General features: G+C 35.2%; 1 protein-coding gene across 4 annotated transcripts in view; it reads left to right on the top strand.

The window, feature by feature from the left end:
• Positions 1–8,528: 8,528 nt before the first annotated feature.
• The window catches only part of FIGN (fidgetin, microtubule severing factor), a 137,289-nt gene continuing 120,314 nt past the window's right edge, over positions 8,529–25,503 (top strand). For 3 of the 4 annotated variants that reach the window (XM_078329115.1, XM_078329114.1, XM_002749386.6), the window contains exons 1-2: positions 8,529–8,699; positions 9,466–9,635. Coding sequence is in view for 1 of the 4 variants with exons in the window: in XM_002749386.6 (XP_002749432.3) it covers positions 9,611–9,635 (25 nt within the window). In the remaining 3 variants the exon portion in view is untranslated. The remainder of the gene's footprint in view (positions 8,700–9,465; positions 9,636–25,503) is intronic. The other variant, XM_078329116.1, reaches the window with a different exon arrangement.

A 25,503-nucleotide genomic window follows, 5' to 3' on the forward strand; every position in this document is an offset into this window, starting at 1 on the left:
TTTATCCAGATTGTTGGAAATCTGATTGTTGTACGATGCCAGTGTGTATGACACCACACTGGAAAAAGAAGGGTAATATATATAAATTGCAGCTCAGATTTCTCAGATGTGATAGAGCCCAGACCTTGTCACTTTTTAAAACTGTAATAATAACAACAAAAATCACTGGAAGCAGGGTGTTTATTTTTATTTACTTATTTCATGATTTCAACTTTTATTTTAGATTCTGGAGGTACATGTGCAGGTTTGTTACATGGTTATATTTCTTGATGCTGTGGTTTGGGATACAAATGATCCCGTCACCCAATTAATGAGCATAATCCCTAACATTTAGTTTTTCAACCCTTGCCCCTTTCCCTTCCTCCTCTCATAGTCCCCTGTATCTATTATTGTCATATTTATGTCCAGGAGCTCCCCATGTTTAGCTCCTACTTAATACATATAGTATTTGGTTTTCTGTTCAGCAGGGCACGTTAGATAGCAGACAGACTGTACTTAAATATGTCTTTTTCTAATTACCTGTAAACCTATGCTAATGGGGATGAATGTCTATTACTGCAATCTATTTGTACGTTTAATTTAGATTTAGAGTCATTCTTCCTATCGGTTGCCAACTAATAGGAAAGAGTACAAACAAGGGTAACTTTCCAGTTATAAGGCTCAAGTCAACCAACATCAGGTCACTTGATAATGGTAGACCTGGCAGGGGTCCAAGGCAGGGGATCCTTTTGTGCATGTCTTCACTCCTGTGATGGCTGCGAACTATGGTGGAGCATCGATGTATCAGCAAGAAGGAGAGAAGAAAAGCATCAAAAAAGAAAAAGTGAATGGATATTACTTTCTCGGAAAAAACATGGTATTTCGTGTTCTCAGAAGGAGAATTTTATTTTTCTTCTTTTAAATTAAAAAAAAAAAAACCCCGCATAGCTTGTGGCCTTAAGGAGAGAAGCACAGGGACAAGGCTGCCTTTGTACTCTATTAAGGTTGAGATTAAAGTCCCTACTGATAAACTGAACATTCTTTAAAAGTGACCAGAAGCAAACAGTGTCTGTTTGCTGCTACTTTATTACAAAGACACCACTGAGAATAGCTAAGAATATACTATTTGATCTTTAACAGGTTGACCAAATGATTGCAGTTGGCTCCAGTACATGAGATGCTTTCTGCAAATTATTGTTTCTAGTTATAAACCTTTATAATATCTCAGAATGAATTATGTATGTATTTCATGTTTTCTTTTCTGTTATCAGCCTTGATGTTCTCATTTCAAGTTTCACCCTAGCCTCCTAATAATGCAATATTGAGGCCATTCAGACACTAATTATGCCTCCGTGGCTTTTTTGAAATGACTAAATCAGCATCAGTTCTATAATTATCATTAGCAAGTTTGTATCAGTGGTTCACATCACTTGAAAAGCTCAACTTAAATGATTTGTGAATGTACTCATCTAATACATGGAATACTCTCTATAGATACAAACAGGTGCTTGCATATTGCTTTATGTAAAATAGAAAGTCTGAACATGTATATTTGTATGAAATATATTTTCAATTCAATATTAAAATATTATTTCCATAGCTTGAAAATATTAAGCTATATAGAGACACCCAAGATACCTGTGATTTAAAAGCTCAGTTGGGGTTAGCAGTGTAAGGAAATAAAAACTGTTACTCATACTTAGGGCTAGACCTGATGTCTTCCTCATTTTCAGAATGTTCAAATAGGAATCTGGGAGGGATGATTGACAGGAAGAAGTATCCAAATGCAATTCCTCTGTATTTTCATTGTTTCCATTCTTGAATTATTGATATTGCCAGTAGTCATTTGCCATGAAAACAAGTCAAGATACGTATGGTAAGCACTTACTTGAATGAAGCACTTTTACATGTTAAAAAATATTTACAGTATACCGTACTTAAAATTTAACAAACTGGCAAACTGGTAGGGAGAATATAGCAAAAAAAGGAGCCTGTTACAAATTATAATCTTAATTCTGTGATGCAATGTATAAACGTTGTATGAGAAAATATTACTGGAGAAGAAAACAGCTACTGAGAGGAGAAACCATGAAGATTTCTTTGTATCTCTTAGAAGAGAAAAGACTCACCTTAAAGCAGGAAAACCTGATAAGAATTTCTGAATTTAGGTCTCTTTAGGAATACTGGAACATATATCAAAAGCTAAGCCATTGTACCTCCCAGCGACAATCACTTTATATATGTATACACACACACACACACACACATGCATATATATATTTTTTCACACCACCTATTACTAGATCATTGTTTAGAAAGAAAGAAAGAAAGAAAGAAAGAAAGAAAGAAAGAAAGAAAGAAAGAAAGAAAGAAAGAAAAGAAAAGAAAAAACTTGTGCCAGGCTGTAGTATTTTATGACCTACATTATTACCCTCTGGGTAGTGAAATGATGGTGCCAAACTAATTATTGCTTTGTCTAATTTTAAATCCAGGTCTACGGAGATTAACAGCTTGCACATTAATTCAAAGCACCAACAGCCCACCTAACTTAATGCTGTTTTAAATGAATTAAAAGCCCTGTTTAGGAAACTTTAATATACTTTAAATGAAGGAAATGTACATCTATATTTTTCTTCAGTTTATAAAAACCAAATTCACTTTGCTTATTTTGCTTGTTCAAACGTACTCCAGGGAGGAACTTTCTTTATCTTCAGGCATTACTTCTCTTGAAAATGAAATATCTTCTAAGCTTGAAAGCATGGTCTGAGTGGAACTAATTGTAAAGTGGGGGTGGTGGTGGGGAGAGAGAAAGACAGAATGAGCAGAAAGACCATGTTCAGGTAGAGGGAAAAAAATTCAATTCCAATGTATTGTCCCTTTTTATATCTTTGACATTAAATGAATGCCTTTAAACACACTGACATTTTGTAATATTACAAAATGAATGTGCAGAATTGAGCAATCAATACAAACAGACGATCTATAAAAAAGGCAAGAAATCATATCATCAGACCTACAAGAAGGACTGACAGTTTGGGGGACCAGAAAATGCTAGACCATTGCAATAGCTCCCCCCGGTCTCCCCATTTTCAGTCCTTTTAGCTCTATCTTTAAGCAGGTTTCAGCCCCCTTAAATCTTTTCATTACAAACCTTCTAGCACTTTTTGTTAACTGCCTACTGAAGTGCAAACCTCTTAGCCAGGGACTCAGTGAAATTCCTTTGCAATACATCCCCAATTCTCATTTCCAACTTTATTTCCAATTCCATGACTGTGTGAAGCAAAGGTTCAACGAAACTAGATTGTACGCTGTTTTCTGCACATACTTCTCCAGTTTCCTTCAATTTGTCTTTGCTATTTCCTCTACCTGTCAACGCATTAATTTCCTCAGTAAAAATTTATTTTGAATTATCCCAATTAATTTAGGCATGTGTGAGAAACAAAGAAGTTACAGCAATTGCCTGCCCTCAAGAAGCTCAAAATCTAATGCAGTAGTGAAACACACGAAGATTTTTTAAATGATGTGAAGGTACAAAGAGAGAGAAAGAAAGAGTCTGAACAGGTGAAAGATACTTAAGCTCCCCTAGGAAGGTTGGGGAGTGGGTCGAGGAGGTTAAGTGCTGGATGTCTTAAGGGAGGAGACCACAGAAGAGGAGAGGAAAAGTCAATTCAGAAAGGGGGCATACTGACCAGCAAGGCATAGAGAGGAGAAACAGCATAGCTTATGCAAACTACAAGTGGTCTGTTTTATTGGCGGATAAAGATTGCTAAGCCGAGACCAAACGTAGTGGCTCGCTCCTGCAATCCCAGCACTTAGGGAGCCCAAATCAGGAGGATTGCTGCAGTCTAGATGTTTGAAACTACCTTAGGCAATATAGTAAGATCTGTTCTTTGCAACAAATAAAAATTTACACTAAAAAAAAAAAAAAGAGAGAGAGGAAAGATTGCTGTGACAAAGGCTAGAAAAGTTGTCCTCTCCTTCACAAAAGAACTCATTTTCCTCCAGACAGAACTCCTTTATAACTGCATTTTGTAACATTCACTTTAGGAAATATTTATCTGGCTTCATCCATAAAATGTTAATGTCACTTTTCTTTAAATCCTCTGCAATTTTTAATGTAATACTTTTAATTACAGTACGTATTTAATACTTTCTAAATGAAATTGAGAGCCATGCAAAATCAGGCAAAACTTGCAGCAAATATACACACACTATAAACATATGTGAATTCAAAAATATAATACTTAGGTTACTAGAAGATTTTCCAGTTTGTCTCTACTGTAGAACAACATCACTGAAGAGATGTATGAACCATACTAATGTCATTTGACAGTACCTGCATTTGAGTGTAACTCTGAACAAATTGAATAATTTTACTCAATGAGGTCAAGATCTTCACTAGCTTTTATGGTTTTTGTTTTTTTTTTAGGGGAGAGGGTGGTACAGAAAGACGTCTTATTAGTCTTAGTTGAAGTTAAAATGATGAGCCTTAAACTGCAATTTTATGGAAGAATTAAAAAATTATCTTGCCACTAATTTGCATTATTGTAAGAGCTACCTCAGATTTTTGTGAGTAATATGAAAGAAAAAGTCTAGTTTCATAAACAGTTACTAAGTCCTGGAATGTGTTTTGAAACCTGGGAGTCTGGAAGAAGATATTATTAATGTTTTATTAAAACATTTAACATTTAAGTTCAAATCTAAAAGACAATATTTGAAAAATTGAATTGCATTTAGCATTTTATGTTTTTCATTTTATGAAAAACTACATCTTAGCCCTCCATACTTGTTTTTTCCTTAAAGCATCTTGTCACCTATATCTCCCTCATCTTTTCTACCCGCTGTCTATCTTCTTCCTCCACTTATTTTTTTCCTTTCCTTTCTTTTACTCTCCCATCACTTAGGTAAAGCACATCTCTGTGTCTAGCCTAGCTCATATTATCCTTAGTTCAGTACAGACAACCAGATGGCCATTTGCAAAATCACATTCAATATCATCTTGCTTATTTCCTAAGCCTTTGCTTTTGTTGTTGTTGCTTACATTATTTTGAAAAGAAAAAAAAATAAAGTAGAATTCCCCTCTGAATTAGGAATTCCCCTCTGAGAGGAAGGTACACACACACACACACGCACACACACACAGACTTCTGAAGAAAAAAAATTGTTAATTTTTCTTATAATTTTCCTAAAAAGCATCAGTCTGAATATACTGTGTATTAGAAATTCATATAGTAGTCAAAATGTAATGCATTATATTTTAATGTCTGTACATTTAAGAAGTAAAATAGAAAGAGAAATGATATGGCTAAGAGTGGGAAAAAATTAGTCAAATTGATTCTTTTCTGAAATAACTGTTTGACTAGCCAATCAACTTCCTTTAAACATTCAATTTTTAACTCTCATGTTATCTCAAGAAGTTTCAAAAAATATATACAGATGGATATCAGCTACAGTCAGAAACATTTGTTTTGAATAAAATTTTGAAGACAAATGCACGTAGAATATGGTGACTGTTAAAATGCTATTTAATCATACCACATCATTAAAGATAGTTTTATTAAAACAACAAAAACTATGAAACATTGCAAACAAAGCAATGGATCTCTGTGAAAAAGAAAGTCAAGTCTTATTTGCCTTTGTTTGAAATAATTGGAGAAAAGCAACTTTTACCCATATCTAAAAAAAAAAAAAAAGGCAGAAATAGTGCCATGACAAACCCCTGTGTATCTTATTATTTTGCAAGTCCCATAATGCATATTCTGTCAGCCTTTTTTCCCAGAATATATGTAATTTTGAACAATTTTGAAACTGTACATCTATCCAGTGCTCTTTTGAATAGTTTGCCAATTATTTGATTTCAAGGTTAATTATATTTATTTGCATGTTGAATGATGTTTTTTAAAATGTGTATTTCAAATGAATCTATAAGGGAATTGGAAAGGTAGGAGTTATTGTCTATTAATAAACTCTTGCTAACCACACTTTTTCCTCCCATTTTGTTTTTTAAGAGCAGTGGTTGTTTTATTTTAGATATTACAGATGAATAGCTTTAAGTCTGTCATCAAAATACATTGTTTTTGTATTCAGTGGGTACTCTATTATATATTTTATTCCCTATTTGAATTTGTACAAGGAATTGTAAATTCAGTGCTAGGAATTTAATGTTAAAGGTTGGTGAGCTCTGAACTTTTTTTAACAAACAAGAACAGAGCAGTTTTGCCCTAATCGCACAGAGCATCTGCTGTGTGTCCAGAGAACTTCTGGTCATCATACCCCCAATGGGCAATAACTGAGATTATGAGTGCTTCACAGTTTTTTTGTTTTGTTTTGTTTTAACTCATCTGTACTCAATCCAACAATGACCCACAGATATTTTCCTATACTTATTTCTTTGTGGTAAAATCCATGAACGACTTTTCATAATATCATTTTCAAAGCTATCTTGTAAAATATAACTAAAGAGGTTTCAGTGTTCTCTGTTACATTAGAATAAAGTTCTTCTGTTTTATTTCGAAGACTCCTTTTAAAAAAATGCACAGAAAGGTCAAATCCATTCCAAATAGAAATCTCATTGCTTAGAAATAGTTCTTAGGATCTCGAATCACTCTTTCTTGTCTTTCAAATTCTGTCATCTGCCTAGATATAACTAAAATAATTTTTATTTCTCAGAGTGTTAGCTAAAGGCATCCATTCAAAGGTAGAATATCATAAAAGGAGAATGGAATTAATTTCAACGTATATATTTGGCATTTTTAAAGAGCTGCATTTTAGCATCTGGAGAGCTGCAATTTAGGCTATCAAATCTACAACAGAGAAGCTGGGGGAAATGTGAACACCCTTATGAGGAGGGTCAGTCCTCAGCAAGTGCATTTTCAGTTCCAACCTTCAAAGGTAACATTTTCAGCTTGATGGGCTCCTGGTGGAATATGTAATTTGCCTCTTTCGTTCTTAGCTTCGTTGAAATATAGAGGACTGAATGTCCACCAGGCCAAAGTATAAACTCACCATTTATCTATTAGTCATATTTAATGAAAACGAAGAGAAATTATGACCCAATTCACTCTCTTTCTCATTACAATTCCTAAAGAACTTTGCCGGGCACATTATCTCGTAGACATCATGATCAAATGTTATTGTTTGCTTTATTATCTCAGTTGGATGGTTGGCTAGTCTAGAATGAAATAGGTTGAAGGCAATACTCTCAGCCTAGAAGTCTGAATGAGGTTCCCATTCAAATGATCCTGATTGTTTGCGGGTGGGGCGGGGTGATTAGTAAACCAACTGAGCTTACACTGCATAGTAAGCGTCTGGATGCCGCACATTTACATCTAACAAGAGACCCCAGAAAACGTGTGTGTGTTTCTTAAACCTTATGTTCCGAACAAAAGGCTATCTCAGCAACAGACAATCAGCACTGCATTGCTCCCTGGGATGCGAGCAACACACTCAACTGCACATTTCATTCTTCCTCGGCTCCTAGCACCACAAAGCCCCTACTCTCTTCACACTCCTGAGTCCCCAGATTGCTCCATAGAGGGGGGTTGGGAAGGCAGAAGTCTAACGTCTTTGCCTGCGCACCAGCCGCCGGCACCGGGGCCCCCCGGGCGCTGCTTTCTCCGGCCCGAGCCGCCTGGGGGAGGTAGGGAGGGGAGTCCGGGAGCGCGAGAGGGGACTGCACACCTAGACACTTAGGATTTTATTTATTCACAGGGAGGCGGGGGAGGGGAACTGGGTGAATGCGGATTTCTTCCCCGAAGTTGCCTCTTATAAGCAGATCAAGTCATTTTCTGGCTGTTGCTGGGGGCCCCGGGGAGGGTGCCGGTGAGGTCTCGGCTCTCGGGACCAGACCCCGTCCCGTGCGCAGAGGGGGTGGGGAAGGGCGGACGGGCCGCAGCTGTCGAGAGGGCCGGGAGGGAAGGGCCTGCGGGCCGGGGAGCTGCGTGGCTCTGACCCGGGCCCTCCAAGGCAGGCCGGGGAGCCCAGGGGCCGGCTGGTCACGCGTGGGAAAGAAAGGCCCCTTCCCCCGCTAGGGCGCTGCTCCCCTTTCCCCAGGCAGGGCCGCCCGAGAGTGCGCGCAGGGAGAGCAGCGAGTCCCCGCGCGCGTAATCATGACCTCGGGGCCCCCTCCGGGCCGCGTGAGCGCGTCGGCAAGGCTGGGCGGCCGCCGCGGCCCCGGCCGTGTAACATGACCCGAGCGGCCGGCCGGCCGGCGCGGCGCGGCCATTGAGCCCTCCCTGCCCATGAATCTCTGGCGCGTCTCTAGCTCGCTCGCCCGCTCGCCTCCCGCCTCCCTTTCTCCCCCTCCAGCTCCGCGGGCTCCGAGAGCCTCTCCCTCTCCCTCCCGGTCCTCCCGCTGCCCGTCTCTCTCCACTGCCCGCCTCTCGCCACTGCCTCCCGTCTCCTCTCCCTCACGGCAGCCTCCGTCTCTTTCTCCCTCTCTGCTTTGAAAACTGATCTTTGGCTCTTAGTGTGAAAGTGATTTGAATTTGGCTCGGCGGCGCTCTGCGCCTGCGCCCAGCCTCTGGCATGCTGGCTCCTTCCAAGCAGCTGTTTTGGGTTTGAAATTCCAACATGGCAGAGGCTGCAGTCCGTCTTCCCTTCAAAAACTTGGAATGATTTCAAATCATAGGCACCTTCACTTAACCCTAGCTTCCATTCATCAGCAAACACATCGGATCGATGCTACGCTAACCTATCGGGTTCTCTCTCCGCGCGTTCAGGTAAGAGGAGCTTCGTAGTTTTGTACCATCTGTTTAAATTTGTTTTTCTTTTATTTTTAAAGAATATAAATACATACAAGACCTGTAATAAAAAGAGATCTTCGAGTTGTGCCGTAAACATTAAATTCAATTTGCACTCGTTTCTATTCTGTACGCCAACCTGCTGTCTAATTTCTCTGTTCAAAGTAGCCCTGAAACATTATAATGCATATTTTTGCTGCTTAATCATTGTAACAATAGTATGGGATTAAGAGTTCGCGATTACAAGAATCTCGCTTTTCGCTATATTGGGCTTACTTTTGACTATCTTTTTACTTCAAAAATGAAAAATAAGAAAGCGGAGCCATAGGGTGGGGCTAGACTTTCTTCGGGAACTAACTTCTAAGTAAATAAGAAGTGTAAATAAGAATCTTGCACACACACAAAAAGTTGAGGTTAAATTACAATCTCGTGGCTGGGGGAATGAGAAAATGTCAGAAGATCGGTTGCAGAAAAATGTAAGCACATCATCTAGGAGGGGGTACAGCGTGGTGGGCGTATTGTTGGCCAGGAACGGGAGAGAAAGATGTATAATTTAATGGTATATACAATCCACTGATCCTATTACCGTCCTCCCCGGAGCTCTTGTTAGTTTCAATGGGAGTGAGTGAAATTGACATGGACTTGCATTCCTGGTCATGTGCTTTTTTTTCCTTTCTTTCTTCTCCTGTGATCTGAGATCCCCTTTTTGTTGATGTTGCTTTCCCCCTTAATTATATGCATGTAGGTTAAATGAATACCTGACGAAAGGGCCCACGTTTCAAGGCAGTGACATTTGATAGCTGAGAGGAAAAGTGGCTTTAATGAAAAGCAACCTTTGGAATTCCTGCTTGTGAGAAATCCAATTCAGCTTTTTGTGCTGCCAGCAAGAAATGATCAGTAGCACCAGTGTTTATGGTATGTCAGTTTTGGAATTTACTTCCTTTGCATCTAAATAGGAAAGACAAATGAAATAGCGTGATAAAACCATTGAAGACTGCTTGGCAAACAGTTGCTCATGATATAGAATTCCTTTTTTTTTTTTTAAATATATGTTTAATGTCACCATGATCTTTTTCTTTTGCTATCACTTGTTTGTATATTGCAGTTTTGATTAACATATTACTTGAGTCCACTTTTATCGGTTTTAGCTGTCATCCAGAAGCTGCATGTTACTAGTAATGCACTATATAACTGCTGAAGTCAAATAGTATGTAAATTAGTTAAACTCAGTGTGGGTTTTTTTTTTTATTTTCTTGAGGGGGGAGGCTGGGCAAAGGGGAGAGAGCAGGAGTGTTGGGAAAGATTACTAACTAATGAAAGTATATATATATATATAGATGTGTATGTACACACACGGCAACAGGACTTGATGGAAATTTTATTTTTCTCAGTCTATTAATGCAATTTGACTACTGCTCTCGATGATTGCACTTTGTGGAGTAATCGGTTCTTCAGAGTGTGTTTTTTTTGGGGGGGGGGCGCTGAGTGAAGAGGTATCTTTTACATGAAAATAAAAATATATATATTTTGATTGCCCAAAGTCCCTTATGCCTTTTAAAGAATAGGGGTAGGTTTTTTTTTCCCTTTCCGTTGACTTGTCTGCCTGTCAGCGTTTTTACTTTTAACTTGTGACAGAATTAAATAATCAGTCACTAAAATTGACTTCATTTGAAATCGCTCTTTCCTCTCTTTGCAAAAAAAAAAAAAAAAAGATCAGTTAAATGGAGTGAGAGGGGGGTTTTCAATAGCTCTTGTGGCAGTGCCCTGTGTACACTTTGTGATACTCAGTTAAGACTGAGAGGGAACAACAACAACAAAAAGATGTAAAGTATTTTGCATAACCAAAAAATATGTCCACTTTAAACTGGCTTTTGCTGTTGTTGTTGTTATATTTGTTATATTTACCCCATGACCATTAATTCCTCCTCAAAAGAAAGAAGGAAGGAAAGAGAGAATATGAAAAAAGAAATAACAGTGGGGCAAATCTGCCAGGGGTCTGTAGTGTGGCCGTGATCACTGCTCTCTCCTAACACAAATGTGAATCCGAAGAGAGGAACTACAAGACCCGTTGCGCGACATACACTTCTGGTTGGACCCTGGTGACTATTGAGCTAAATACACACCACACTTACACGATAGGAAGGATTTGATTGAATTTTGCATTTGGAACTTGTTGACTTTGAAGCGATCAATAAGAAGACTGTTTATTTTAGATGCACATAATTTGCCCTGAGAAATGTTTTAAGGAGGAGAGAGCACAGCTTTTTTTCCCCCGGAGCTGTTGGAGCGAATGGGATTGCCAGATGGGCGATTTCCCTCTGTGATGTTAAAGCTGTAATATATATTCAGAGCAGATTGGGCTGCTGCCTGTGATGAGGAGGATATTACATTTATAAATTTTAAATCGGAGCTCGGACAATGTGCTGAGAGCAGAAATTGGATGGTTTGACTGTTCACCGTATTGATACTTAAATGTGATTTCTAGGTAGTACTAATAACAATCCTTGCAATAATTCATAAAAAACATACTGACATAGGCAATTATATAATTCATGACATTTAACAGCAGATTTGAGTGTGTAAATTGCCACCCTCTTAAGTCTCTGCTTACTATTAAATAATAGTCACATAATTCATTTCCCTATGTTTAAATGTCCTATGTGCAAATGATGTAAACTTAGGAGCCTTGTTATTATATATTAGAATTCTAGGTGCGAAAGTTTATATACATGTATATAAAGCAGACACTTGTGTATATGTATAAAGTGGCATTAGTGGCTCCTACTTTCTAATTCTTAACTCTGGTTATTTTTAGATTTTGTTTGTCTCAAATGCGTGGCCTAAAGGAACCAGAGCTACAAACCTAAAAGACTAGAAAGTGGGCAAGTGCTCACACTCTGGCAGCTCTGCTGTTGCAAATTAAAAGTGTGTTGTGGTCAGGAAATGAAAGCTACAATGTCTCTTTTGAACAAGTCGTTTATCAAGAGAAACATCTATCAGGGACTGCCTTGTCACATTGATCCTCTAAAAGTTAGTTCTGAGATGGAAGTTGCTTTGATGTTTTTGATCCTAAATTTAATACAACAGAAAAAAAGCAAGGATATTTTGACCAGTATAGATTTTTAAAAATGTTTCCTGGAACCAACAGGATCTATTTATTAGGATTTCACTATGTGTGAAGTTTTCTGGACGTAATAGTTGAAAGGTTGAAGGGGAAATCCCAGACTTTATAAATTGAGGATTTTTAAAATATACGCTTGTAATACATTTAGTGATGGCTGGCTTCTTGGTGCACATGGAATGGACATTTTGAACATAGACTGTTCAAAATGAAAATTATTTTGAAAGAGTATTTTGGAAGAATATAAAGAGAGTCAAGAGTTTTTCATTCATTCGAATTTTAGTTATCCTCTTCTCCCTCTCTTTTACTCCTTCATTCTTGCTTCTTATTTTCATTATATTTGTGACAAATTACTTTTTATTTGGAAAAGGAGCATTGTTTCTACAAACACTATGCCCCAAAACATGTTTGCACACATCATTTCTATTGTTTATTAATTGTGCATGTTTATGGTTATCAATATAAACTACATGGACACCTAAGTCCTTTGGAATTTCAGCTTAAAAATAGAGGTATCAGTTAAACATGCTATGTATTCTTGAATAATGAATGTGTTGATGCATTATTTAAAATTTAGAAAGTATTGTTAGGAAAATGACTAAGTTGAAAAAAAAAAACATTGTGAAAGCAGTTAGAAGCAGCCTGCTTCATTTTGGGAGGCAAAGATAGGAAAGAAGTGTTTCTTCTTTGAAATAGAGATTTTGGATACTTGTCTTACACTGCTGGAGGCAACTGGTTATTTCATGTGAGTCTATCATCAGATAAGTAGGGAAGAGTATGTTGGAAGTTTTGAGAGTGTAACACTTGCTAATTAATCATGTCTGAAATGAAAGAATCATAGCAGGGTAATAAAGTCTTATTGTTGTTTTCCTGGAAGAGGGTAAGACTTCTGTTTGGAAACTGTATATGTAAGTTGATTTGCTTTTCTCTTCTGAAAACACAGTTTGTAAAGTCTGTTTGGAATTATTTCAAGAAACACCTTCTTTTTTCTGAAAATACAGTATTTTTCTTTCTTCTATCTGTATTGAATCAGTGAGATTCTTAAAACTGTATCTGATGTCTTCTGAGTGAAAGTAGGGAGTTTTATTCTTTCGTTGTATTTAAGATTCCTGCAGCTGAGTTTCCAGGGCTAATATTTTTTTCCTTCCCATAAATAGAAAATATTTTTTGTTTTTGTTTTTATTCATGTTAGGCAGGAACTTTGAAAACCTTTTTGTAGGTAGTTACTTCTGATAAATATACAAAAGTGCAGAAATGTTATTAATTACTTTTATATGATACTATAAGAGTGTAACCAGTGGGAAGAAAAGAGGTGGTATTTCCAAAAATCTGTAGAGAACATCTGTATTATTACTTGGCATTTCTAAGATAGTCTAAATATAAACCACACGAAAAAATATCAGTAATTTCATTATGGGTTAATTCTTTCTTTTTTCTGAGCTTCTGGTTGTCACCTTTTAGAAATTAGTATCTTACTCAGTTCATGCATAGGGACAGATCCACAAAGTTTGAGAGTCAGCACTGTTTTTTCAGAATTTTCATCTCAAGGTGAAGACAGCCATGCTAATACTTCCCTGTTTTTGTTTGTGTGGGTGTTTGTATACCTTCAATGATTGCCTAATTAAATAATCAGTTTTAGTGGTCCAAAATCAGCAGAATTACTAGGTATATTTGAAACAATTGCAGGCTTTTATGTCTTGAACTTTCTAGTTCTTAGAACCTTGATTTAATAGATATAAAAAGGTGCTGTTTTACCTTTGATCAATATATTCTTGAGTGCAGATTTCACATACCACTCTTTATAAAGTGCTATGTTCATTGTTGAAGAGTTATTACATTTAATTACCAGGAATTTAAATTGATTTATAAATTTTTGATTGGGAGAAACTATTCTGCAGTTTGTTTGAAATACTGACATATGCTACACTGATAGATAAAACTTGGTTAATCAGCATATCTGCTGTTTTTCTTGCATCATTGATAAACTAGAATAAACAAATGGTACAGAAAGTGATGCAAATTTTAACTCTCAATGTAAAAAACTTATCTGTCTTTCTTTTGAAATATACAAGAGCTAATGTTTTAGTGAAATAGGTTGAACTTAGAAATTATTTGGGGTTACCACTTGGAAGATTGCAAGTCCCAAAATTATTCTGCCTTTCAATTAACACACATACACACACACACACACACACACACACAAACATACACGCACAGGGTGCGGGGGGGAGGAGAGAGAGAGAGAGAGAGAGAGACTGTACCTACATTTTTGTTTATTGAAAATGAAAGACTGTTTTCAACAGACTGCAAATAAATGGCCAGTTTAGCAAGTGCTTTCCACGGTTGGATTTTGTTATTTTCTTTTTTTCCTAAACTTAAATTTTTAACATTAACTTTTTCATTTAACTTCTGGTAGAAATTTTAAGCATAGCTGCTTTGGTATGATTGATGATTACTGATCCTTTTGATATTTTTGATGTTATCATTTAAATGGCAATTTTATTTTAGATATGTTTATTTTAAAAAGTAAAATAGTAGAAATAAGGAGTACACAAGAATATACACAAAATACATGGTACATATAAGTTTGAAGCAAATTAAAAGCAAGAGGTATGCCATGTTTTCTTAGGGCAGCACCACAGGTGCCTGCTCAGAAGCGCTGCCTCAGTACAGCACATCCGCAAGTACCTGTTGACAACAGTAGCTAAGAGACTGAGGAGGGAGAAAAGATAGGTGATCAGAAACCATCAAAACACAAGATATCATATGGCACTTTCTGTTAATAATATTTACATATTTTATGCAACAAATCTGCTTGTTGTCTTGTTATTTGAATATTGACACTTTGCTTAACATTGCATATGGTGGGTTGTTGTTTCAGGGTATATCAGAAGCAGTAAATCCAAAGGAGAATTTCAATTTAGATGTATTTATGTTAAATATATGTATAAATGGATATGTTTGCTCATATTTTAGTTCTCATGACTTTCACAATGCATTTATAGTATCACTGCTTCCAATCATTTTTGAAACTGATACATCTTGAAAACAGAATGCATGATTTATTATATGAAGGGCCAAGGTTAAACTTTTTTTTACCCTATAATAAGTATTGGTATTTTTGTGTTGGGAAATGTTTTTTAGAAAGTATGTTTTATTATCTTGGAAAATTTGCTTTTTACTAGGTTTCTGTTCTCATTTTCGTAGGATGAGAAGCTTTTATTCAAACAGTTATTAAGGATATATAATTTACAATAAAGCTTTGTTTTACTACAGAATATAAAATATAAAATACCTATAAAATATTTTCTTTTACCCAATTTCATAATGTTAAAAATACCTTTATTTTCCTATATGTTTTAATTACTGCTGGTATTTTATATACTTATTCCATTCTGCTTGTTGATTTATTCCTGGCATGAGAACAGAAACTGCATTTTACTCCATTCATATGTGTATATATATATACATATATGTATATAGTTTTTCCCGATTTAAGTAATGTTTGCCTTATGTCAACTAGATGCTTTTTAAACAACTGATAATTAAATGCCATCCATATATGAGAGTAAACTAATCTAAGAAAGGGTAACCTCTACTTTCATGCATTAGTTCATGATGAAATATTATTCTTGGAAATGGTAACATGCCAAATAACATTTTAAAAGTAGTGCAATGTGAAGCCATGGGTTTCTGTATGTTGTTCTAAACTTTCTGCTTATGTTTTGATTAATCCTCACCATTTACAGACATTTTTACCTTATTCTAGGACTGGCTGCATAATTTCTGAGGCCCACTGCAAAATTAAAATGTGAGGTACCTTGTTCAAAAATTAATTTAAAGACAGCAACACAGAGCATTAAACAAAATGCAATGCCCTTCGGAGGTGTGTGTGTGTGTGTGTGTGTGTGTGTGTGTGTGTGTGTTTTGGTGGGAGGGAAACTGTGTGCCTGCACAAATGACAGGTCAATGAAGCCAGCCCTGCCTTCACCACCTACAGACTTTTATCTGGGGCCAACTTTGTGGAAGTCACTAGGTTTCCTATTGGAGACTGACTATTCCACAATGATTCCATGTGCCTCTGCTGAAAAAGATACTACTAAAACTGATGGGAAATGAACCACTGAGTATCTCCAGCTCTTTCTATACCCGAACTGAGGATTGAAGTATTTGCTTTCGTCTCGTTTTGCCCTATGTCTTCATATATCTCCTCTCTATCACGTGAATGTTTGTGTAAATATTCTTAAAAGGAACTTTTTTTTTTAAATGAGTTACATGTAGGTACATAGTTCAATACTTATTCCCAGGCTCAGAATAGTTAAGTTGGGAGGGTTTCAGTGAGATTTGTAGTTAAGAGCCAAGGAGGTTCTCAATTACCAAGCACCGGCACTGCCCCTCCTAGATTAATGCACAAGTAAAATGAGTTTTGTTTTTTTTAAAAATGTATAAATCCTGTATTATCTAATACAAACTGCTGAGCATTAAAAAAGTGAAAGCATTCTCATTGAGTGACAGGAAGGAGGGGCAAATCCCCCAAATAACCTTGTTATGATGGTATCAGTATTGATACTTTGACATTACAAAGTGGTATTTTAGCTATATAAACATGTGGTGACAGCTGTGTTAAAGATGAAAAGTAACTCTTTCATGCAGTAACACTAATGTTGCAGTATGCTATTTTCAAACTCTGGACTCAGTTTCTCAACTTGTATTTCAATACCCACCCCCTCACCCTGAAAATTAGTCATATGACTCCTTTACCCTTTTGGTTTGAACATTCTGTGCTGATAGGTGGACAAAACATTGACATTGTTGCATCCCGTAGTACTTATCGATGAGATCTAACTTCATATTGAGGTACCTAAAGCTGAATTTTGAAGTCAAGTGGCTTTTTCAAATCAAAACGGAGATATGATGGAATGTCCAGCAAGTATGGATCTAAGTGCACTTGAAGTTGCACCATTTATTTTCAAAAGATATTTCTCACATCAGATGACTCTGCCAGGAAGGGAAATATCAAAGAGCTTGGAAAAAGTAACTATTCTTTTATGTAATCCAAGACTGGGGTGAAAGTGGGGGGCTTTAAAGATATTTTTGAGGAAGAAAAAAAACTGAACTTATTTTGAATGCCTTGTTAGACTTTGTGGGGAGAAATGCTACGTATGAGACGTTCTAAGAAGAAAAATCTTTGCCCTGTGTAACAACAAGGCATTGCTCTCCGCACTGATAGGCACTTTAATAAAAGAAAGCTTGGAAATAACTATTATAACAGTGTCACATTTAACTAAAAATTTACCCCACAGTTTAGGAATCTTTTTTTGTAAATTTTAATTTATTTATTTAGATAGTTATTTTTATTAAGGCATTGCAAACTTGAAATATTTTAGTAGGTAGTTAGCCACTATTCATATTTTCTAATGTTCTGTGTTCTGTCTATAAATTCTGTAGTGTAATTTCAATTGGGAGTCTTCGTTTCCTGCTTTACTCCTACACTTTGGAATGTTGTATTTTCATTTTAAATGTTTGCTTTAAAAATGATCAAACTAGGAATCTGGGTAAATAAGTGGCAATATAGAATATTGTTATGCCAAAAATAGCTTTTTTATTTTTCATGTGTTAATTTCTTTTCCCTTTCCATTTCAAATTGAAGATTGTAGACTTTCTTTTAGATCATATACCTCAATGATGCTAAATTATAAATCTTAATTAGGTATGATTCACTGATTTTAATCTTACAAGATAATTATCCTGAGTAGCATAAAAAGGTTCCCTTAAGATTGAAGGCATTTTCTTTATAATCCCCATTTTCAGATCAAGCAAATACTATAAAATAAACAGTACCTATTATTCTTTTATGCTTGTTTATACTTTTCAATTAAAGTATATGGATAAAGAAATAAGGCTGTAGATATGGCAGTCTTATTGTTTGCAAACTAAGTGCTTTTGATAAATTTTACTGCTAAGAATTACGTGTATCTCAGGAAATCTTTTAAATAAAAATTACAGTTTTGATTAAATGGAATATGTTCTTGTGCATGTGCATAGATATATTTCTTTGTGAAGGTATCGATGTCAGGGACACTTTTGGTATTTCTTTATGAGTAATTAGGTTAAGGGGGTTAGTTAGAAAATGTATCCTTTCCTGGAAATGAAAAATTACATTCAAGCAGAGGTAAAAGAGTAGAACATATTCTTGACTTTAAGTACTTAAAAAGATATTTTATGAGTCATTTTTGAAGAATAATACCCAATATGTAACTTGTTAAGAATAATCGCCATTTTTACTTTCGAAAGCACATCTATATTAAAACTGACTTTCTGTTCATGACTTGCAAATCTGGAGTCAATTTTAGGCCCAACTTACAAAAGATGTGGGTCTTATTCCCCCTGCCCTTATCGTGGTATCCTATGCCAGTAGTGTCAGTACAAAGTTCTCTTTTAAAGAGAGATTTTCATTTGCATTATTCAGAAGATTAAGCAGCATTTTTGGGGAGGAAATACTGATAGGACCCAAATGTAGACATTGGGATCCCAAATGGCCTGAATCCTTGTCAGACAAACTGGCAGGAAAAACTATTACCAGCTTTGGAGTTTTATATGTCTATATGAACAGTGCTTTTTCTTTTCCTGAGAAGATTTTAAACATACTATGAATATAGTAAGTGTTACCTAATTGGAAAAATATGTTTTCTATAATTCTAATGGTACTAATCAACCAGTCATCCATATGAATTTACTCATGGATGGTAAGATAGAATTTTGTTCAGAAATAGATGTTCAGTCAGAGCTGCTATCTCTTTAGAAAAAGTAAAAATTGTACATAAGCAAAATTCTTTTGAGAATTTTTTTAAAACATGGGTGTTAAATCTCCATCAATAATGTTCTTGGCAGTTAAAGTATAAAAATTTAACATTGAAAGCTTTTTGTTGTGTTTTGTTCTTTAATAAGTCTCTAAATGAGTGTATGCAGTGCAATAATGCCTTTTTCATTTACTTTTTTGATTTTTGTCTTGTTTTATTTTAGCATCAAAGTAAAAAGAGCTTATGGGTAAATTTTTTGGTACTATTGATTTTTAAAGATATCTAGTAAGGACAGTACAACATATAGTATACATTTGTGTATAATGATGCGTAAAAATCTACAGTTTTACCACCATATATGATTGGAATATACATGTATACTTAAATACATATATAAAAAATATTTGTCTGTATTTTCTAACCACAGCCTGATGATGTCCTTTGCTTGGGGCTAGAGGGAAAATGTTTTCTGCTATTTTGCTATTTGCGTATTCACCAAGAACCTCTCTGACTCAACCATCTTCCTACCTACCTAGCTAGGTACTGTTTTGAAGAGCTGTCATTTTTCTTTTCTTTTTTTTTTTCTTTTTTGATATTTATCTGCAAGACGCGTTATTACTTGATTGGCTGGAAAACAGAATTTCATTTCAGCCACTGGAATATGATATTTAGATCATGAGAGGTAGTTTGAATTAATTAAGAGGTTAATGTTAGGCTATATATTAGGGAAAAGTAAAACAACATTTGTTGTCAAGGACAACCTACCCTTTTTCATGAAAGACAATATGTAGGAAGAGGGGAAGTAGCCACAAGTTCGAGAAAGTCATTGAGGCAAAGCTAAGGTTAAAGACTGTTTTCATGTGGTTGTTACTCAAAATGATATTGGCATTTTTATAAATTAAATCCTAATATTAATTATGTAAAATAACCCTTATCACTTATTAAGAATCATTGACCAGTACTCAGTAAATAGCATGTAGCACTATTTTAACAAATTACATTCTCCATTTTAGGAACAACTGATTCTATATCAAATCCTGACTATATGGGATTTGTGAGTATGCAAATTAAAAGAACTATTCTCATTTTTCTCCTTGTAATTTTAAAAGTGTGGAAACATATATATGCCTTTAAAGATGGTTCAAATTATCCTCAGACTTTTTTTTTTCTCTCTCTCTCAACATACTCAAGTTGTTTAGGCCACAAATGAAGCAATAGAAGAAAATTCATGGAAGATGGAGGTACATGTCTTTTAAGGCTTCTTTTGGAAACTAATGTATTTATTGCCATTATGGAAGTTCAAATCATTGAAGGACTCAATACTTTGAATTGATTTTAGGAAAATTTGGTGTCAAATTTTGTATCAACTCAGTAAATGCTGGCTGTAACTTTATGACCAAACAAAAACCCAAAACAAACAAACAAACAAAAAGCAATAAAAAAGTTTTGCCGAAGCCCTACACCAAATCAGATGAAATTTTAAGCTCCCAGATGACTCTAATGTAAACCAAACATTTACACATATCAGAAGATCTTAAACTTTTCACCTTTAAAAAATATCATTCTTTCTGGTTTGAAGTTATGAAAATAAAGATATCTATTCAGAACTGAATATACTAATGACATATACAGATAGTTCATTATCTGGCTGAAGTTCAACAACCTATCTAGACTTTTGAAAACATTTCTACCAGGCCTGTAAGAACACCTCAGTAAAATAAGAATGATGAAAGACAGTGTCAGCAGAAGCCCATGGTCTATCATTTTGTTGCCTTGGGTAAGCCACTCAACCTCTCTGAGCCTTAGTTTTTAGTTTACTTTTTTATAAAAGAAGAGATGATTGAGGTGGCCCAATGACTATTAAGATTTCTTCCCGTTTTGTATATTCCATGACCGCTTTGTCATGGACTAGTAAACTCAAGTAACTTGGACCCTTGCTAGTGGCTTAAAAGTTGCAAAATATTTTTGTTTCATGTAAAAAAGCTCCAGAAATTATCTTGGAAACAATGTAGAAAGCTCTAGGACCATTTATTACTTTGTTAAGCCCATCAGAAGAGATGATAAGCATTCATTAAATATGCTTACTAATTGGTTGCATGCAAAAGTGTCAGCAATTCTAATATCTTAAGAGTTGATGGGTATTAGTTAGCTAATGCTTTTCCCCTGTAAGAGATTTCAATAGAGTGGCAATCAGATTAACTTAAGCAGTGGAGTTAGGGACCTCAAATCCTTAAAATATTTCGTATGAAAGTGGATTTTTATCAAACTGAAAGCAATACCTTTTTTCCTGTACTTTATTAGCAACCAGTCTTTGTTCACCTTCTTTTCACTTCCTGACATGTGCTTCTCCACTTGTTGAAATCCTACTAGGACTTTTGAATCCAGGTCAGATGTTGCATCATCTGTGAAGACTTCTTTGAGGCACCCTAATTAGGATTGGTTTCGACATCTACTTAGTTGTCCCTTAGAACATTTGAAATATCTCCTTTAGATCACTTACCATCATTTTTCTCCTACTAGAGATTGCTAGGCATTTTGTGTTTCTGTATTATGAAACTGTAAATTCCTTGAGAGCAGACACATCTAATTCATTTTTATTTTTAATCTCTTCAACATGTGTTTATAGTATAAGACCTATAATAGATATTCAATAAATATTTGGTGAATTGAATTGATAAAAGCATAGGAGACCATCACTTGGTTAAAATTTTATTAATCTTACTTTAAAAAATTGAAAGATGCTATTAAAATATTTAAAGAATAGATCTTTGAAAATTGTATATTTCATTAAAAAATGGAAACTTCTATATTCTTTATGTAATGTTATTACCGAAGAAAGACTTTATAACCCTCTGAAATAGTTTTATAATTACATACTTTAAAAGGAGCTTACAGTCATTAATTCTATTTTTGTATCTCTAGATAGGAGAGCATTTAAACTCTTTTATAAAAAAAAATGCTATCTTTAAAATCTTATAAAACATAAATCTATACCTACTTTTACTACAGGTGTAACAGATAGCTTTAAATCACTATTTTCTTTTGAAATAATTTTTTCTCATGTGTTTGCAGTCATAACAATTTGAGGGTACGAAATCCTAAAATATTAGACTTTGAGACTTGCAGATTGACTTCTTAACAATTTAGAGTTGATTGACAGCTACTCTGCCTTTGGTTGAACGTGGGAAATAAGTACCTCCTAAAGCATTTGTTTCTATTTTGTCCTTTCTCTGATAAATAGGCAGTTGCAAATATGAGCCCTATCAGTACTCAAGACAGATTTCCTGAGAAATATGATGATATTGGGTGGTAAAATGTGAGACGCAAACTAGTCAATCTACAGTTGATATGATAACTTAATTCATGAATATTTTTGGTTAACATTTTAATTGGCCCCTTTTTCTAACTAAACAGTGTCTATTAATTTAATTTGTGCTGAATACCTGGCAGTAAACAATTTAGCTGGGATTCCAACCAATAACTGTCTTTCAGGGGTTCAGTAGCTTTACCAATTGGGTTTGTGTGCTTGTGGAAGGGTCAGTTGCTTTCTCAAATCTGCCATGAATGTTATAATAAATAGCATTGTAGTATTTCTAAGGCAAATTCAGTTTGATCAAATGTTAAATTGTAATGAGTTAGGCAATAGTATTTGACAAGATTTCTACTTTACATTTGTGTTTTTTAACCTAAAGATGTACCAGAGAAAAGCATTTGCTCACATTGCTTCATCAAGGAACCCAGAAAAAAACAAAGACTCTATTGTCATCCTTTTAAAAACACAATTTTTACTAAGAAAACCTATAACCTTTACTGAAAGCTCACTCATTTTCTTCCAATTTGGGCTCTTGAGAGTGGAAAAGTTCTAGATGCTATCTTACCACTTCATATTGAAATCTAGCTTGATGTCATACACTCTATGTAGAGGAAAGTATCAGCAGTGCTGATTGTTGAACTTGAATTGTTACAGAGATGTGTCATTTAATGAGCTATAATGGGCAAATGTTGCTTAGTTAATTGTATAAAAACACTGCATCTTCAGCAAAGAGCTCTAATAGTACAGTATACTGTAGGTAGAATAGTAAAGATTGTGAAACAATATGTCAAAAGTAGCAAAAGCATTTTTGCAATTTCATTATAACAGTGAAGACCCATGTGTTTAGTTATTTTGTTAAATAGACTCCCCTGGTTTTCTAGAAATCATTCCATATACTTCAAGTAAGATAAAATTGTTAAAATGTAAATTAAAAGCCATCAGATTGAGAGTAAAGATCACAAATTATAAAGCTTTGTAGTGGTAGCTTTCCAATAACCAAATAAAATCTAGGGAATATTTAAAAGAAAGACACTTAAAATTCTACTTGGTTTATAATCAGGAAGTTGTGGAGTTTTAAACTAATAAAAATATTCATGAGAATTATTTACCTATAAAATGCCACACAAATTTTCCTTTACCCTTCTGGTAGAGAAAAATTGGGTGATTCCTCTCCAATGGTAATCATGTAAGTTGGTGGCCACAAACTATGAGCCATGGTCAAACGTCAGTGATTAATTGTTTGTTTTGTTGCCTGCGTTCTTTCACTCCTTTCTCCTTCCCTCCTGTCCTGTTATTTATTTATTTATTTATTTTGTCCCTATATGCATAGTTGGCAGCGTCAGTAATTGAATTTTTACCGAGATCTAGACATGGCAATTTCTGAAAAATATGAAACTATATTTGATACCTTGGCCTAAGATCTGAAATAAAAGATAAAATTATTTTAAGTCAATACATCTACATATGTACACGTACCTGTGAGTGCATGCATGTGTGTGTGTGTGTGTGTGTGTGTGTGTATTTATTCAGTAAAGCAACCTGTCTTTGCAACAAATGACAGTGTTGAAAGCTCTTTCATTCTGAATGGACCAGTTCGTAGCTCCATAAAGACACCATCTAAATGAACCAATTTAAATATCTTTCCAGATTCTTAACTAAGTGGTACAAGTGTGTCTTGGAGGTGGCACTTATTTGTCCCTTAGGGGTTAAGTTTGGTTTGATACTCAGTTGAAGTGTCAGTAAACAAGATTTATGAGAAATTAATTAGAACTAACATTGAAGTTGGATATGGAGGTCCAAGTTTACCCTAAAATGGAAATGTCCTATATGCATGAAAAGAATGTTTGCTAATGGACTCTTTTGATTAGAATAGAAACTAATCACAAATAAACATTAAAATGTGCTCTTGTGATACAATTGTTTTCATTCAGTGGTCGGCCACGCCTTCTTTTAGCCCTGTCTTTGTCCAGGGTTTAGTTTAGCCATGCATATGTCCTTGAAGATAGGTAGCATCTTTCACAAGATTTTGTACAAGTGAAATCAGATACCAGTTTTTATTGCAGAATCAAGCCTACAAATGTTTTTCTTTAAAGACATTTTTAATAGAAACAGTAAGGTATAAATCATTTGAGCAATTACCTGGACATTGTGGAAATGAGGCTTGGCTTATTCTCTAGCCCCAGATGTTTCCAGATTCCAGTAATAACCTGGTCCAGATATTTACAGCTTAATTTTCTGTGCATGTGCACTTGTCCACAAATGGCTCCTATTTCCCATTTTCTGTTGGACAACTGGGCTACTCAGAGGTTAAAAAAAAGTGATTTTAGCTTGGGTGATGACAAGCATTAATGGTGATAATAAGTTGCTTCTAGAAACTTTGATCACTTAAAAATATATAGAGGCTAAATTTTAGAGGATTTTATACTAAGAAACAAATTGTTCAAATGCATTTTGCTTTATGGATGGGAATCAAGTTAATAGCCTCACCGCATCCCTCAAAATTTTAGTCTCGATGTGCTACGTGATCAAAGTGATTCTTCGGTTTTTTAAAAAAATGCATATTCTGGCACTGGTTGGATTATCATGCAGGCTGCTAGTTTTTCTTTGCATCACTACCCTACAGGTTTTCTTCTTCTTACTAGAAACTAAACAAATGGAAAATAATCATTGGTAACCATCTGCTGTGCAGAAATTTTACATATAGCAGTTAACTCTATTTTAGAAAACAAGACCAAATGAGTGCATTATACTGTTGCCAGTAAATAGCAACAAGCACTAGAGCGTTCCTTTGGACAAGGCAGGCACACAGGGAGCCAGCATTTTGTTATGGGAAATCGGTTGGTTGGGTTGTGGGGCTGAGTGTGCCTAGAAATTTACTTGTGTGTTCATGTCTGTGTGCCTATGTCTGTGCATACATTGCTGATGTGAAGAAAGTGGTTGCTTCCTCTCTGCCTTCTCCTTGTGTCCCTTCTTACCACCGTAATTCCAGTCACGTAAATCAAAGTAATGTAGATGTAAATAAATCAATTCAATCACATCATCCTAAATCTTTTTATTCACTTAAGAAATAAACTTGAAATCTATAAAGTTAGACAGATTAAAGATTTGTAAAAAGTATGTAGGCTTCAGATCAGAATCTTGGTTTTCTTCACTGTACATGTTATAATGACTAGCAGCTAGCTAGTGCATCTTTAAATTATTCTCTTGACATGTCTTCTGCCTAAAAAAAAAAAAAAAAAAAAAAAAAAAAAAAAAACCTTAACAGGAAATTAGATTGAGTATATGTACAAAAGATATTGACAGGCAATGACTATTCATATAGCTGCTGTTGAAGTATGGATGCTGTATTGAGGGTAGACATATAATGGAATAGACAGAAGAAAGCGATTAGAAAGAATTTATTCAAATGGTCCAGGTAAGGCATGTTTTTATAGTTATACATATAATCTGTAATCTTTCTTGCTTGCTCTCTCTGTCTTATATATATAATTTGTTTATTATATCAATATTCTTAGACACTTGAAACATAGAACCTCTCTTTTGCTCTCT

This window comes from Callithrix jacchus, chromosome 6 (genome assembly GCF_049354715.1).
Source record: "Callithrix jacchus isolate 240 chromosome 6, calJac240_pri, whole genome shotgun sequence".
Taxonomy (NCBI): Eukaryota; Metazoa; Chordata; class Mammalia; order Primates; family Cebidae; genus Callithrix; species Callithrix jacchus.